We start from the raw sequence: 16,108 nt of genomic DNA, 5'->3' as shown, positions 1-16,108 counted from the left end.
AAACGTAATATTGAGCCCTCCTATTTGCCAATGATTGGTGTCATGTCATTTCCTGCTCCACTTGGCGTAATACAAGTGAGACGCGTAATATAATACAATTAGCTAAGAAAATAGATCGATATAAAATTACATTATATGTGCTGCATGTAATTGCTGTTGTTGGTGTTGTTTTTTATCTTAGATATTGACGAATGCACGACGAATTCTCACGACTGTCATGGGTCGGCAACTTGCACCAATACCGGTGGCTCTTTTATTTGTGCTTGTAACTCAGGGTACACCGGTAATGGCAAGTTACCATGCACTGGTTAGGAGACTTTTTTTCTTTATTCTTCTATACTCTAATCGATTCAAAACCAACCATCAGTTGTATACTTTTGTCACGTAGGACACACCGAAACAGCAACACAACAAAATCGGTGTGTTATGTGACTTTGGTATATATCTACTAGACGAATTCGTTCTTTTATTGGCTATGCTACTCACTATCTATTCTGTGACAGATAATTAGTAGCCTATAGCTAGCAGTATAGTTTTGTTCTTGAAGTATCTGTGAAGAGGATTTAGGATTTAACTTATTATTCGAGGCAATAAATTACTAGCAGATTTTTTTAACACAATAGCGAAGTGCGCGAATGACGTTATAACTCAGACAAATTCAGACAAACAAAACGGAATGGTGGAAGATTTGAAGCTTTTTCAAGTGCGTAAGCAAGTGTTCCTAAGAAAATTAAAAAAAAAAAAAGAAAAAATGGCGTTCATTTTCCTCCCATTTCTCTCAGAACACGCTAATGTTGTCTGACTCTCGCGGGGTTCCAACAATTTGCAATCTATTTTTAGACTTTGCGCGCTTCGTTGTTAGATTATTCGCTCTCGATTTTTATGCGTGACATTCAACTGGGGCTGCGCCCTCGTCAACTATCGCTGACTTGCTAGAAATCTCGAGTTCCTAATATAATTGTTAAACATATTCCTATTTGACTATTTCAGATTTGGATGAATGTGCCAGCAATAGTCATAACTGTCACTCTGCAGCGTCTTGTAGTAACACAGAAGGTTCATTTACCTGTAGCTGTAGCAAAGGATACACGGGGAATGGCCAGCAATGTTCAGGTGTGTTCCATCAACATCTGGATTTTACGTCGCAAATTGCCAGCTCATCATCTTGCATCTTCGAGCATTGGAGCAATTCTACCAGGCAGCCCAATCCACCTGCATTTTTTGCCAGTTTAATTGATATGACTTTGGCAAAGACTACGGCAGCAAACAAACAAACGAACAAACAAAAAAATGCCCAAGCAGCTTAGTCGTAAGTGTTCAGGTCGCAATAACATTTTTTCATTACAGTACATCAATTAATAGTTTGGGCTCGTGCGCACTAAGTGAGATTTTGCTTACCTCGTAATATGCATTTCCATAACCACTTCGAAGGACAATGCGTTGTAAAACAATGTTCGAGTAATTACTTAATTTGGCCCGCTTCACTGATAAAGCCTTGGTTCTGATAGTCAAAGTCAAAAGCGTATCAAAAAATAGTTTAAACATTACGCCTAAATTATAAATTTTTGAGACTAGTCTCTTGGTTAACTCTGGTCCTGTAGCAGGAATGTGCGAATTTTACCATTCTTCCTCGATGGGATGGTAATGTGTCGCAACACATGCCCTTTTTTTCCCTAAGGTGTTTTAACTTTTTGTCTACAGATATTGATGAATGCAGAGAACATTCTCACGGCTGCCATGAATCAGCGACTTGTACTAACATTCCTGGTTCTTATGCTTGTGCTTGTAATGACGGATATACAGGAGGAGGGAATTCATGCAGCGGTGCGTAACATAACTTTTGGTGTTTCTTTTGTTGTTTAAATACTTTTAAATACTGTTAGTAAAGTTTATACTTTTATTCTAGAAATCCACTCTGAGCCGTTCTGACAAAGAAATATGCTAAACCGCTGCAGCACCTAAATTTATTATTTATTCATGCATTCCTGCAATTATGTTTTCATTCATTCAGTCATTCCTTCCCTCCCTTCATGGCTTCATTCCCGCATTAATTTATTAATTCTTTACTTTATTTTTAGACATTAACGAGTGTATAGCAAATACCCACAACTGTCATGTCAAGGCTACTTGCTTCAATAGCGATGGTTCCTTTAATTGTACCTGTAATGAGGGATTTACCGGAAGCGGACAGTCTTGTTCAGGTACGTTTTTGAATGTTTGTTTTGTTTTGTGCAATCCAAACCCATCTCAACTGTTTAGAACCCTAGGCCTCAACCCCAACTTTTTAGATAATTATTTGAAACAGGAATTGCAGCAATACAAGCCTTGAGCCTGATTCAGAAGCCATACATTGATAACGCAGGGTATATCTTGTGTTAATTATAAAAGAATTACGGAAAAATTTCCGTCAGCTGCGTGGCACTTGGGTAAAGACTTGTAGGAAAGTGATCAGTAAGAATAATCATGAATGAAAGTGCCATATTTCGGGTAATGTTTAATAACAACAATATTTAACGCCCAAAAAGAAAAGTTAACACAATCGTTTATTTATTCCCACAGATATTGATGAATGCGCAACAGCAACTCACAACTGTCATGGAGTGGCTCACTGTCACAACACAGAAGGTTCCTTCACCTGCGAGTGTCGGGAAGGTTACACCGGTGATGGAATATTAAATTGCGAACCCTTGGGTATGTACAAAAAAATGACCTTCTTCAGTGGGGATATTAACAGTGTGATTGGGGTTTATTTCAATTAAAAAAAAGTGAAAAGATATGAGCACCCATTTCTCTAAGTCGACCTCAAAGAAATGACTGAACGTCGATATTAGCGATAAGCCCCCGTTAGATACGTAGTGATTCAGTCACGCCTCAATAGCATAGTATCCAATAATAGTAAATGGAATAATTGCTTTATTGAATTGTTTGATCGACTTAGCAATTTCGACATTTCAGTTTGATCCGAAACGAAGTTTTAGTAGGAAAAAGGTGGGATCCATACAAGAAAAAATGGATTCCAACCCATTCTTTTCGCGGTCAAATGGTGGTGGACAGTATTTGTTTATTTCATCGCAATAATTACATCCAACGTATTTTTTTTTCTTCTGTACGGCTTTGACGGGAGAACACTTCTTCGCAAAATTTATTGATGGCGTGGTTCAGCGAGGAATATCATTTGTTTTAAGCCTATATTGACTTAACTGTTTCAGAATGCGAAACTAAATCTTAACTTTGCGATTATGTCTGCTGTGGAAAAATGTTTCGTGTCAAAACTAATTGATCATGACCACTTTTTTAAATTTAACAGTGACAGTTATATTCAAGCGAAATCATAAAAAAAAGTAAAAGTAAAATAACAGTAAAAAAAATACTCAAGCTTGAATCGGGCTCTAACGTGCCTCGTGCTATGATTAATCTGACAACGACCACTCAATATTGAACCATTTGCATTGTTTATCGACCAATCAACAGGAGACTTCTCAGTGTCCATTAGAAACATTTCCAAGGACAGGTACCAGGCCACTCCCGTTAACCGGTCAGTCAAAAGTGTTCTATCGGCGAAAATTGAAGGTCTAGAAAACTTCAACGTCTTCGACAGTGTCTTGGAATGGCGTCTGGTCAGCGAAGTGGAGCTTGATGCTTTAGAGACAGCCGAAGGAACCTTAAAAAGCCAAGGTACAAATGAGTGGACGATAAACAGGAGATCAATTCCTGCTGGTGTCTACCAAGTTAAATTTACCGCTTCCTACAGAGTCGGGGATCCAGCTTTCCCCCATACTCTAAACGCCTTTGACTATGGTTTTATAGAGGTCATTGCCGCTCCTTTACTAGCAATGATAGATGGAGGAAGCAGTGTGCGCTGGGGGTCTGAAGAAACTGTAACTGTGGATGGTTCGCTAAGCTATGATGGAGACGTTGGTCCGGGGAACTATGCTGGACTTACTTTTACTTGGTCATGCCACGAGCAAAAGGAAAACTTCACATTAAGTCACGATTGTTTTGGTTCGTTTGTTAATCTGGAAAATGCTAATTTTACAGCCGTTAGTATCGATCCAAGTCACCTTGAAATCGGAAAGACCTTTATTCTTAGGCTCACTGTGTCCAAAGATGTGAGAAGCTCCTTTACTGAGATGTCATTTGAGATAGCAGTTGGAGAAATACCTCAGGTTTCTCTTAGGTAAACATTGCGATTGCAATTTTGAAATGACGCCTTGTAGGGACAATTACAATTGCGTTTACTGGACTCACTAGTGTCAGGTCTATTTGATCTAAACTTTTCGTTTTTTTGTGTCATTTCAGGTGCTTTGTCGATTGCGGTGCAATAGTGTCGTCTTCAAACAAATTTCGAGTTACATCAGAATGTCTTAACTCTGGAGTAACTTACACGTGGCGCCTTGAAAGATTTCGGCCAGATAACCAAGTCTGGGAAACTGTCACAAACCTTGATGAGATTACCTCTACATCTATCAATGCGTCAAACATCATTATTAAACCAAACAAGCTTTCCTCTGATTCACAATATCGTTTACAATTAAACGTTAAAGCTCCCATGCTAGTGACCGAGGGCTTAGCTTTGCTACAGTTTGAGACTGCAGGCAAACCTTACGGCGGACATTGCAAATCGTCGGTTACCGAAGGCGTTGAACTTGAGACAGAGATCACCTTCGAGTGTTTGGAATGGCAAGATAAAACCGGTGCACCGTTAACTTATGAAATTCGACGTGAAAACACTCTCATATATTACAGCGCCTCCACTAAGTCTGACCCTATAGCGTTATCCGCAGGACTGCCTGAAGAAAATTACCAGGTGCAAATTGAAATAGTGGTGAAGAATGTAGTTGGAGAGTGTGTGATACAGATCTTGATACTGAAGGTACGTGCGAGTAATTATCTATGTTGTATGTTTCATTTGCGAAATCATTTTGTTTAATTCAACGAGGGTATTCGATTTCCCGTGTGATATTTTACAGATAACACCATCCTCCAAACTTGATCCTTGCCATTCAGCACTGGAGGAGGTAAAAGACAATTTGAACAACCTCATTGTCGACATGGACGAATTTTTGGGTAAAGGTGAAATAATTCAGGCGGCGCAACTTGCCACATTGGTCTTGAAATCAGCTAAGGAATCGAAAAATACGGAGTGCGGACAGAGCTTACCACGTGATGTGCAAAATAATGTAAGTAGCAAAGCTAATGTAGTTATGTAGGTGAAAGCTTCAATTTACATTTTTCTTTATACAGACCATCTATACTGTCTGAAAAGGGTAAGAATTAATGCAATTAGGCAAGGCTGGTACCACGCAGAAAACTTAACACGACAACGACACGATAGAGTCCGCTGTTGCATTTTTGCTTTCAATTTGCATTCTGTCGTGTCGTTGTGGCGTTAAGTTTTCTACGTAGTATCAGCCTTGTTTAATCGTATTCCTTTACCTGGCTATTTTGATTTTTTCTGGTGAAAGGAACCCCCAAAAGTCAGATTATTACTCGAAGACTCCCATAGATTCTTCTTTTAACGAAGCCCCTCGAAGTTCTCTAAAGAGGTCCAGATGGTCACCTAAAGATAAATTGTCCGCGATTGCACAAGGATAATGAAGATTTCAACGTTATCGGCAAGCCAGCCAGTACTTCCGACAGTTTTCATCCAATTTCTGTAACACAACATTTTCGTCTTTTCACCTAGATTACGTGTTCAGTGCTGTTTAGATTTGCAGCTATCACCGTCTCTACTGGGAGTTTTGAAATGACTCTCGTCATAGGTTCTGTTATAACCGCAGCTACTGGTGATAATCAACAAGTTTGTGAGGGTTTTAATGCATTGGTGAGTACTTAGCTTCTAGCCGAAGAGCGTTCGAGCAAAAATGTTCTACTCAATAGATTTTCTGCAAACTTCTACTGGGGACAGATAATGTGTTACTTGTTTCAGAAATAAATGGACTTCGTTTCAGAGATAAAATGTGTGGGAAGCTAGTCTGATTTTGCAAAATTGGCGCGCGTAAATCAGCATGGTCTTCAGGGTTTTTGGCTTAAAATATCAAAAATGAATCAACGCAGACAAACTATCCTAGTGCTATTTTGTATAAGTGAATCCGTTGCGTTAACAATTCCAAATGTTGCCAATGTTTTCACAAAACTTAACCCTTCAAGAGGCATTTGAAACCGCCACACAGATAAACAAAGAGCTGAAAGGTGCATGGTACATTTTGCAAAAAAATTCAAACTTCTAATCGATAGATTTTCTTAATTTTTTCGCGGAACGGCGCAAAAATAAGATCGTTAAATCCTGGCAAAGCCATAGCAATGGCCATCTGCTCTATCATTGTTCATTTTATTACTTAGCGCGCGCTGGATGCATGAAGTGGCGTATGAATTTGCGTCCGCAGTAAGGATGCGCAAAAATAATTAACGCGAATATCCTCAATATAATTCAATGCGAATCCAGCTCAACCAAGCGGCAGGTGCACCGAGATTTATTGACTCCCATTTCCCTTCTTTTGACTGAAACAACAGTTATAAGCAAAATGTTTTATAAAACAAAAGGTAGACTTAGTGTATTTTGTCTTAGAACCTTCTATTGTCTAGCAGTAGGACAATTATTGGTCATCCGGAATATCCTTGCTACCTCGGGCTTTATTTAAGTTATAACGGACGCCAGTAGAGTTATGTATATGTAGTGACAGATTGCATTGTTTTTTTTCCTAGGAGTACACGCTTAGCTTTACTGACAACATGGTAGCTCTGTTAGGGTCTGCACTTGCAGATCCAGAAGAGTCTTTCTCTATTGAAATCGAAGAAGTGGCTGGAACTGCTACTGAATGTCTGAAAAATGTCCTCATATCAGCATCTGGCAGTGAGGAGAACGAGAATTCCTCGGAATCTAAGGTTTGCTCTTTGTTAGACCAGTGAACTGTCCTTTCTTCCTTTCTTTTTTTCTTCCACCTGCTACGCGTATTGTTACACAAGTGAATATGTGAAAGATCATAAATATATTTGAACTTCGGAGAAAGATAGGAAGACATGATTGATCATTGCAGCTATGACGCAATTTAAGAAGTTGTGATATCATAACTACATAAGCTGTGTATATCAACTTAATGGGTCAGTATGTTTCCATATCTTATAATTTAATTTAAGGTGGCTCTGAACCTTCTCTACATAATTCTTTTAAACTTTTTAAAAAGTTGCATTCTTTTATTCTTATCAAAATTCGATAATAAAAAACAGGTTCATCATACTGGGTTTTTTAATTATAAGCGCAAAATGCTAAAATTAGGGGTGTTTTTAGCAGGTCATACTGTTGCTATGGTAACCTATTGTGCCACGAAATCGAAACCAACATGTTCACTTGGTAAGTAGGTAAGTTTTTCGATACCATGACTGTGTCGTGAACCGATATAAAGTGGTTACAATGACACATAATAATGAACGTTTTGGGGACTGTTTTGAGCCACCTTAAGCCCTCTTATATCTGGTTTCCAGAAGAGTGGGTGGCAATGGCGCCCAAATTCTGGCACAATTTTAAAATAACTTTCACAGCAAGCTTCCATTTTGCATGCTTAAAAGGGTAATGGTGTAGCTTCAATGCAACATCGTGGCAATTACTGATGGTGTTTTGGGAACGACAGTTAAACGTTTACGTAAATTGATCCATGTTCTAATCAGCTCAAAGCTTGCAGCATCTTCAGCAACTGATTACAGTTTCAGTTTTCATTTTCTATGAACATTGTATTGATTTGATTATCATTTTTACAATTAGGTCAATACAGAGAAGGCCTTGGGGCAGATCGACGTTATCATGGATTCGATCTCCACACGCTTAGTTAGCTCTGAAAACCAAGTTATAGAGATGGAAGATTTGTCAATTACTCTGAGTAAAGTCACCTCCAGTGATTTAAACGAACTGGTTGTCGGAGAAGGCTCTGCCCAGTTTAAAATGCCAGCTAATACTAATCTCAATGCTGTGGGAGATATAACTGCAAAGGTAATAACAAAATTGACCTGAGATATCTACAGCTAAATGATCCCGGCAATCATCACTATTTTTCTTAAAAGCTGTGGCATCGACGCGTAGAATAGGTTCGTATTTAATGGAAGCACAATGCAAACGTCTAGGAAAATAAGCTACTAACACTTGAAAGTATTTAAACAACAGTGTACTTCTGAAGTAGCAAATGCTATAGCAGTCAAACTCCGAATCAAGATGAGCACACGAAATATATAAGATGATAGGAATAGCAGTTTCCAGAGCAAACGGTTCCCATCTGCGTTGGTTCCGCGACTAACTGACAGGAAAGAAGATTTGTTCTTCGCTTTCACTTTCTTAAAAAATTTTCTCTATTTTCTGCCTCGAGAAAAATGTAACTAAACATAGCTAAATGCTATTCTGAAGCAATTTGTGTAAGGAGACAGAAAAGCGAAGGAAATTCGTCCCGACTTTTTTTTGGTTATAATTTAAATATTTATTACTTTACAGATGATGACCCTTACAATAAACCCATATAGCTGGGACAATAGCAGCCTTTCCGTTACATCAAGCGTTTGCAGCCTGGAACTAAAAAACGACCAAACAGGAACAATGAACGTGTCGGACCTCGAAAATGACATAGAGATAACAATACCCACCAACAACGAGGAATCAGAATCGGCTGATCAGGAGAACTATTTTCTTAAGCCATACGAGATGACAATAAGTAACTATTACGCCGAGCTTGGTAATGTTCCTGTGTCTTTAAGCCTTGAGGGAGTTGATAAAGACGCGATAGTGGAGGTGTTTATAAAATTTGGATCGAGACCAACCGTAGAGGATTTTGATCAAAACTTCACAGTTGCGTTCACTGCGACTTGTCAAAACGGCTTATCAGTGGGCGACTACAACGTCACTGACTGTGCTGTTGAACAGATTTCATTCACAGTGGTGCCATCGGAGTCTACTGTAATCTACGTGGGAATGCTGTTCCTCGGAGAAAAGAATGCCACCGAACATTCAAGAAAAAGGAGATCCTGTTTTGGACATGGAAGAGAAAGGCGTTCTTGCATAGGTACAAAGGAACCACCACCGAATGGCTATAACAAGACAGTTATACCACAGTACGATTCATCAACGGATGTCAGGTATACCATGTCAATAATGCAAGCAAGTTGTCTGTACTGGTCTCAGACAAAGGAGAAATGGACATCCGATGGATGCAAGGTAGCATAACAGCATTGATTAAATATACTAAGTCTTTAAATTTACGATTGAGAACTACCTGTTTCAAAATATTGCTAAAAATATATGTTCAGAGAGATTCTCCATTTCAGTTCTCTAATTAAGCAGTGTACGTTTGCTTATCATAAGTTCATGCACAGATATGGTAAATCAGTACTTGATAAACTAATGAGTGCACGAGGCAAATCGAGTGGATAGTCTGCAAAGAAACCCTGTACAACAAAATGCGTTTGCATTACAACAACAACAACGACTAAATCTTATAACATATCGACAAAAAAGGAAAATAATAATAATAATAATAATAATAATAATAAAATAATAAAATAAGTGCAAACGAAGTTTATGCCATCTCATAAAATACATGTATAATGGACAGAGAAACAATGAATTATACTCTATATCGTGCAATGATCATTGGTCATCGTTTACAATTGAAACAAAGATAATGTTGAGTCACCTTCGGAGACAATTCTACAAAGAAACTAGGTCTATGAAATGCAGCAGAGTTTGAGGAGTGAACATCCGAGACGGGGTCTCCCGTCTACATAACATTTAGCGAAATGACTTATGGCTGGCAAGTTCATCTCTTATGATTGCAGTAAGATTAATCGATCATCTTCTCGTCTCCACATGCAGGTCGGACCCGGCTCAAACAAAAAGTACTTGAAGTGCCTTTGCAATCATCTCACTGCATTTGGCGGAAGCTTCATACAAGCGCCGAACCCCATAGATTTCAACAAAGTTTTTACGGAATTTACACGACTCGGTGAAACTGGAAATATTGCCGTTCTAGTGACAGTTGCAAGCGTGTTTCTTATTTACTTTATTCTGGTTGTCTTCGCTAGAAAAGCAGACAAGCGAGATGAGAACAAGGTAAGGTATTAGCTAAGAACTGTTGTAAATAAATAACGGCTTTATGTGTCTTTAAAACGGGTATAGCTCAATCACTTACATGCGCTATATTTACGTAAAAGAAATAAATGAAAGCAAGCTTAATTTTGGTCAATACTTCGCGAAACATGTTTCCAAGAACTTTCTACTTTTCTCATATATAGCTGGATAAAAGTGTAAAGCTGACGGAGTCAATATAATCACTTTTTTGAACCGAGAAGAGGTGGAGGGCGAGGTAACTAAGGATATTTCTTTGATAATCAAATACTGTGATGCGTCGCCCTATAGTGGTTATAGAGGCAATGAAACTGGCCTCTTATTCAGCTGGAATGTAACAGATATATTAGCACAAGGGGGATCAAGAAGCATGGAACAGACTACGATCGGTCCGTACTTCTTGACATCGGAACAGCTATTTTTCCATCCAGAAAGCTAATAGTAAAATCTTGTATTATTAGATTGTCCCTCCTAAACGTATAGAAGTCGATGAAGAAGGAAGCTATCTCTACGAAATAGTTGTCAGCTCGGGAGTGTGGAGGAACTCGGGTACAACTGCAAATGTAGCCCTTACAATTACAGGGGAGAGCGATGAGAGCAAGACAGTGTTGTTGCGAAATAATGGTAAAAAATGTAACTTTTTCTCACGCGGAAGTATTGACGGGTTTGAACTCGTTACAATTGGATCACTTGGGTCACTGAAGGAGATAACAATAACACATGATAACTCTGGGAAAAATCCTTCATGGTTCTTAGAAAATGTTGTTATAAAGGATAAACAAACGGACGACCAGTGGAGGTTCCCTGTGAATAGATGGCTTGCTGTAGAAAAAGGGGATGGTCAAATTGAAGTCACAGTCGGATGCCTGGGTCAAGAAAATCCATTTGGATTCTCAGAGCAAGTGCGATCACGTGCCCCTCGACAACTTGCTGACAGCCATATTTGGATGTCTGTTGTTGGCAAGGCATCAAGCAGTACATTTACTCGAGTCCAAAGAGCATCGTGTTGTCTGTCAATTCTCTTCAGTGCGATGATCGCCAATGCTATGTTTTATAACACTGATGGAGAATCCGATGGTGCCATACGGGTTGGACCATTCAAGTTCTCATGGAGGCAAATTGTTGTGGGAGTGCAAAGCGGACTTATTGTTGCCCCTGTAAACATTCTGATTGTGTTTCTTTTCCGTTCAAGCAGACCAAGGAAGAAACTGGAAGAGAATTACCAGACTGCAGCAAACTCTTTGCATCTAGTTGAGAAAATGAGAAAGTCGAGCTGTGCCCTGCCTCATTTCTGTATTTACATTGGTTGGTTCCTGTGCGTCATTACAAGCCTTACGGGGGCCACTTTTACTATATTTTACAGCCTTGTGTGGGGGAAAGAACTCGCTGAACAATGGCTCGCTTCTGTTTTTACTTCATTGCCAGAAGACGTCTTCTTTGCGCAGCCAGCAAAAGTCATGTTGTTAATCATTTTAACGTCCATGTTCCTCAAAAGAGGTAAAATCAACAGGAAAGAAAGTGAAGTTGAAACTGAATCTAGCAATTACGAACACATTGACGATGACCCAAACAAAATGCTGAAGAGGTACGAGTTGTCAAAGATGCGACAGAATAAGAAGAAGGAGGTCAAGCTCATTGGGATGATGAAAGAAATCGTGCTTCACCTACTGTTCATATTCCTCATGGCGATCGCTTGCTATGGTAACAAAAATAATAACCGCTACCAGATGACTAGTTCCGTGAAAGCACCATATCTGAAGTTTGAAACCGTAAGTGCTCTGTATTTGATATTGAAATTTGAGCCGGTTTGCTAGCTCAGCGAATGACTTACACTGTCCAGAGACGGTACACTCATGTTAATAATGTAAAATGATTACATTTTGTCCAAAATTAGACAACAACAGCACTCCTACATTTACAGTTTTATGAAAATAAATAGAAAAATCGAAAAAAATGTACAATTTGAGTCTAGAGGCGGAAATAACCCCAAAGTTTTCTAGTCAGCCTCCAGTTATTATTAGGCGATGTCAAATCCTTTGAGCGGCCAAAATCATGATGTGGTGATATCTCGAAGAAAAACGAGCGTCTCGGCAAATGCCATGGTTGTTAATTTCTTTGGGTAGCTTACATACCGTGAAAAGATGAAGGTAAACTGCCGACCTCGATCTTTTCCTTCGTATACATAGGTTACTCATCCGCACAGATTATGGGGATGGATGGGCCAATATTTCCTCCCAAATTTATATGCAGGAGTGTGGTACAATGGCAAAAAAGAAGAGGAGGAGGTCTATATTGAGAACAAGAAATCCATTTTGCTTGGGATGCCAAGAATGAGACAAGTTAGAGTTAAAAAGAGTAAGTTTGGTTTAAAGTCTAATGGTAACTATCCCTTGGAATACTTTCGTTTAGACAGATTGTAACCATTTCGAATATTTCGTAGGCTCATTGGTTAATTTTATATAATAAACAAGGGTACAGACACACAGCTACAACCATTGCAGGAATCGTGTTGAAAGCGAGTGACTTTAACATGTGACTTTCACTCCAACATGTACATATTCCTCTGTACTGTTAGTACTGTTTCTATCACTGCTCCATTTTCGCTCAAGTGGATGGGTATCCATTTCCGCATTGTAAAAAATTGTGATTCTTCTCCCACCAGAATACAGAAGACCATTGAGTGCGAGTATAACTGAAATGACCTTGAAATATATATTACTCCACCTGCTCTAATCCAATCCTGAGTCGAGAGTGCCTTTGATGATTAAATGTACAGTTTGCACGTTCTGAAAAGATCGCTTGCAAAAAGTATAAATACATTCCAGGTTGGTTTTATTTGAAGACAAACAGTAAATCTACTTTAAAAAACCACTTAAGCTGGCTAACAATAGTTTCGACCTCTTTCCAGCGCTTTTAGTTTGATAGATCAATAATATCATACTTTATCAAGTGGCGGCTCTGAATCTCTTCCACGGAGTTGTTCTTAAACTTTGTAAAATGATTGTACTTTGACATGCTGATCTCAACTTGATATAATGAATGAGGGCCACCGATCTTGTTTTTGAGTTATAATCAGGCAATTAAAACTAAAATGGAGGGTGTTTTAGTAGATTATTATGGTGCTATGTTAACCTGTTATCTACTTAATACCGTAACTAGTTCACCAATGAAAGAGCATTCGTTTGAAGAGTCTTAATATTGATCCGTCAAAATATGCATTTAGGTGCTGGAAAGAATTATAAATTATTGTCAGCCACCTTAAATAATAAAACTCACAGGAAACATGGATGAGGACTGAGGTAGTAGTCGTTTTAAATGAAGATGATATTAACAATGAATTAAAACACAGGTCTGAATGGATCCTGAATACGGTAACTCACTTTTTTTGTTCATTCCTTAAGGCTCCTGTGGGATCCTCAGTACAATGATCTCACACTGCTATCACGACTACACCTTCGCGGGGGAAGATACTACCTTGATGAGCCTACCAGGATGGAAAGAATTACCTCCGAACACCACCTGGCCTGATTCTATAAAGATGTGCCCTCTTCCCTGGCGCTATCAAACTCCCCAAGATCTTGGCAATGCACTTCCCATGTGGGGAACGTACAAACTGTACAGGGGAGGTGGATACATCGCCGCACTAGGATATAACGAACAAACAGCGGAGCGCGTTCTGACTGAAACTCTCAGTCAAGGGTGGATTGATCGGCAGACCAGAGCTGTAGTTTTAGAATTTACGGTGTTCAACATCAACACAAACTTGATCAGCATCGCAACGTTCTTCTATGAAGTACTGGCTACCGGCGCTGCTTACACAACAAAAAAGGTTGAGACACTGGAGCTGTATAGCACGGAATCGGGATCCCAAGAGTTTTACTACATTTGTCAATTCCTTTTCATGGCTATGACGGCGTTCTATCTTGTGCTCCTGTTGATAAACCTTTTTCGTCAGCGAGCAGCTTTTTTCAAGTCTCCTTGGAATATGATTGAGTTTTTGCAAATTCTATCTTCTGTGGCCTCTTTTGCGTTCTACATGCTGAAAGCTAAAAGCATTTTGAAAAGCATAAAGGCTATTCAATCCAACCCTTATGCCATCATAAATTTTCATTCCTCTTTGTCTTGGACTGAGTGGGAAAATGCGTCAATTGCTGTTGCTATTTTCATGGCAACTTTGAAATTTCTTCATCTTATTCGCTTTAACCCCCACGTCATCTATTTATTCTCATCTTTTCGACAGTCAGCTGGAAACCAATTGTCCTTTCTGTTCGTTTTCTGTTTAACTTTCAATTCCTTTGCTACGTCAGGAATTGGGTTGTTTGGTCCATCAACCTTATATTACTCAAGCTATTTGCGAGCGACTGTGTCACAGTTTGAGTTCTTACTGGGAAAGGCAGTTCCCTTGGAGGAACTTCGAGCCGTGAACCGTGTCATTGGCCCTGCCTTTGCCTTCTTATACATGTTGATGATGACCATTCTTCTAATGAATTTGATTGTTTCTATGTTGAACGATTCATACTCAGAAGCCAAAACTAACGTGGAGGAAAGCGCAGAAGATTTAGAAATAGCACATTACTTCGAGGAGCGTTTAGCGGGGTTGCTCGGTAGTGGAAATGGGGAACGCCACCTAAAGAAGCTATTTTGCGACGAAGCAACATTTGTTAACATGTGTCGATCAGAGGCGGAACCGAACTGTCTGAACTCGAACGGAATTGTTCAGTCTACGAGAGAAAGAATGGCCAAAATCGACCAGCGAATCGGAAAGCTTATTCAACTATCGCAAAAAGGAGAAGAAGATCACTATGAGGAGGACATTGAGCTTCTTAATCTCTTACTTGCTGGGTCACCCAGGTTACAAGGACAAGATTTAGAGGAAGCAATCATGTATTAAACGACTACGCATGTTCGAACCTCGAACATGCGTACTGAGGGTTGATCAGTTGGACAATGAGTTTTGGAAGATTTTCTCTTGATTTCAACATAACATTAACTTTAATTAGAATTATAGGGAACACTTGCATAATAATTCTTAATCAAATCTGCATCGCCAAGCCACGTAATATTTCTGAACGGGTATCAGAATGAGAGTTTGGTACTACTTATTTTCTTCACATATTTTTTTTACAGCCGAGGAATTTCCAGAAGTAAACTGATGAGCAGAATATGTTTTAGCTTTAAGTTCGGGATATTATGTTTTTTTCCTGCCTCGTAAAACCACCACGAATTCACACTCGAGCAAATATTTTAGTATCGAGCATTAGGTGAATTCTTTTTACTTCTACTGGAGCACATGGAAACAGCTTCAGCTGCACAAGTACATTGCAAAAGTACCGCTCACCTGAAAGGTAAATTGTCGTCTCTCTATATAGTAGTGGAGGCAGTGGTAGTATTGGAATATATTGGTCTCGTGTCTTGAAGGAAATCGAATCAAGTCAATGCTTTTCGTACAGTTATTTGACATTGTTATGTTTCCTTAAAACAAATAGGCGTAGCACTCTGTGTACGTGTGATTATTAAAATATTATTGAGTAGACAGCTTTTACAAGGATGGCATTAACAAAGATAACATTTTCTACTGAGAACCAAAATGAACCATGAAATAATAACAGTACTGCTTCAAGCGATAGCCCCCTAAGGAAAGCAAACGATGCCTTAATTCAAAATCAATAAAATGGTTACCAAAAAAGACAGTTGATTTCTTTGTTAGGTTTTTGATTATAGAATAGATTAGTCTGTCCTGTCTATAGCCTATCATTTATCGGTGTACTATGGGTCCTTGGCAGAACACGATTGGCTTACTCCAAATGGCAGGGTCCCCGTGAGTTCCTTGTTTTCACGGGTAACTCTCGAGGAAGACGTTTTTGCAGCAAGTTCGCAAATTTCAGATGACACAAAGAACTTGAGTACACCTTGGGCTGGGTCCAACCGGACCCGAGTCCTTGACCTCAACCGTATGGAAGCAAATGGAAATTCGAGAACGACATGTCTTGTCCCATTGTTCCCAGG

At 39.2% G+C, this 16,108-nt stretch overlaps 1 protein-coding gene across 1 annotated transcript; it reads left to right on the top strand.

The window, feature by feature from the left end:
- The first annotated feature begins 3,471 nt into the window (after positions 1–3,471).
- LOC149110359 (polycystin-1-like protein 2) lies at positions 3,472–15,788 on the top strand. The gene is made up of 11 exons (XM_089291663.1): positions 3,472–4,177; positions 4,300–4,873; positions 4,971–5,180; positions 5,687–5,824; positions 6,706–6,885; positions 7,760–7,984; positions 8,477–9,193; positions 9,851–10,087; positions 10,564–11,871; positions 12,289–12,457; positions 13,504–15,788. Exons 1-11 carry the CDS (start codon positions 3,834–3,836, stop codon positions 14,991–14,993), a joined length of 5,592 nt encoding a protein of 1,863 aa, XP_089147789.1. The 5' UTR covers positions 3,472–3,833; the 3' UTR covers positions 14,994–15,788.
- Positions 15,789–16,108: the final 320 nt, after the last annotated feature.

This window comes from Orbicella faveolata, unplaced genomic scaffold, assembly GCF_042242905.1.
Source record: "Orbicella faveolata isolate gen_17 unplaced genomic scaffold, um_ofav_v1 contig_24, whole genome shotgun sequence".
Lineage (NCBI taxonomy): Eukaryota > Metazoa > Cnidaria > Anthozoa > Scleractinia > Merulinidae > Orbicella > Orbicella faveolata.
Note: the sequence above shows the minus strand (reverse complement) of the source record. Positions and strands in the feature narration are given on the sequence as shown.

Bases quoted from the DNA above. Each gene is read 5' to 3' on its own strand.
- LOC149110359 (XM_089291663.1), top strand. From the start codon at position 3,834: ATGATAGATGGAGGAAGCAGTGTGCGCTGGGGGTCTGAAGAAACTGTA. The intron at 4,874-4,970 runs GTACGTGCGAGT...GATATTTTACAG, and splicing joins TACAGATCTTGATACTGAAG to ATAACACCATCCTCCAAACT. The intron at 10,088-10,563 runs GTAAGGTATTAG...TTGTATTATTAG, and splicing joins ACAAGCGAGATGAGAACAAG to ATTGTCCCTCCTAAACGTAT.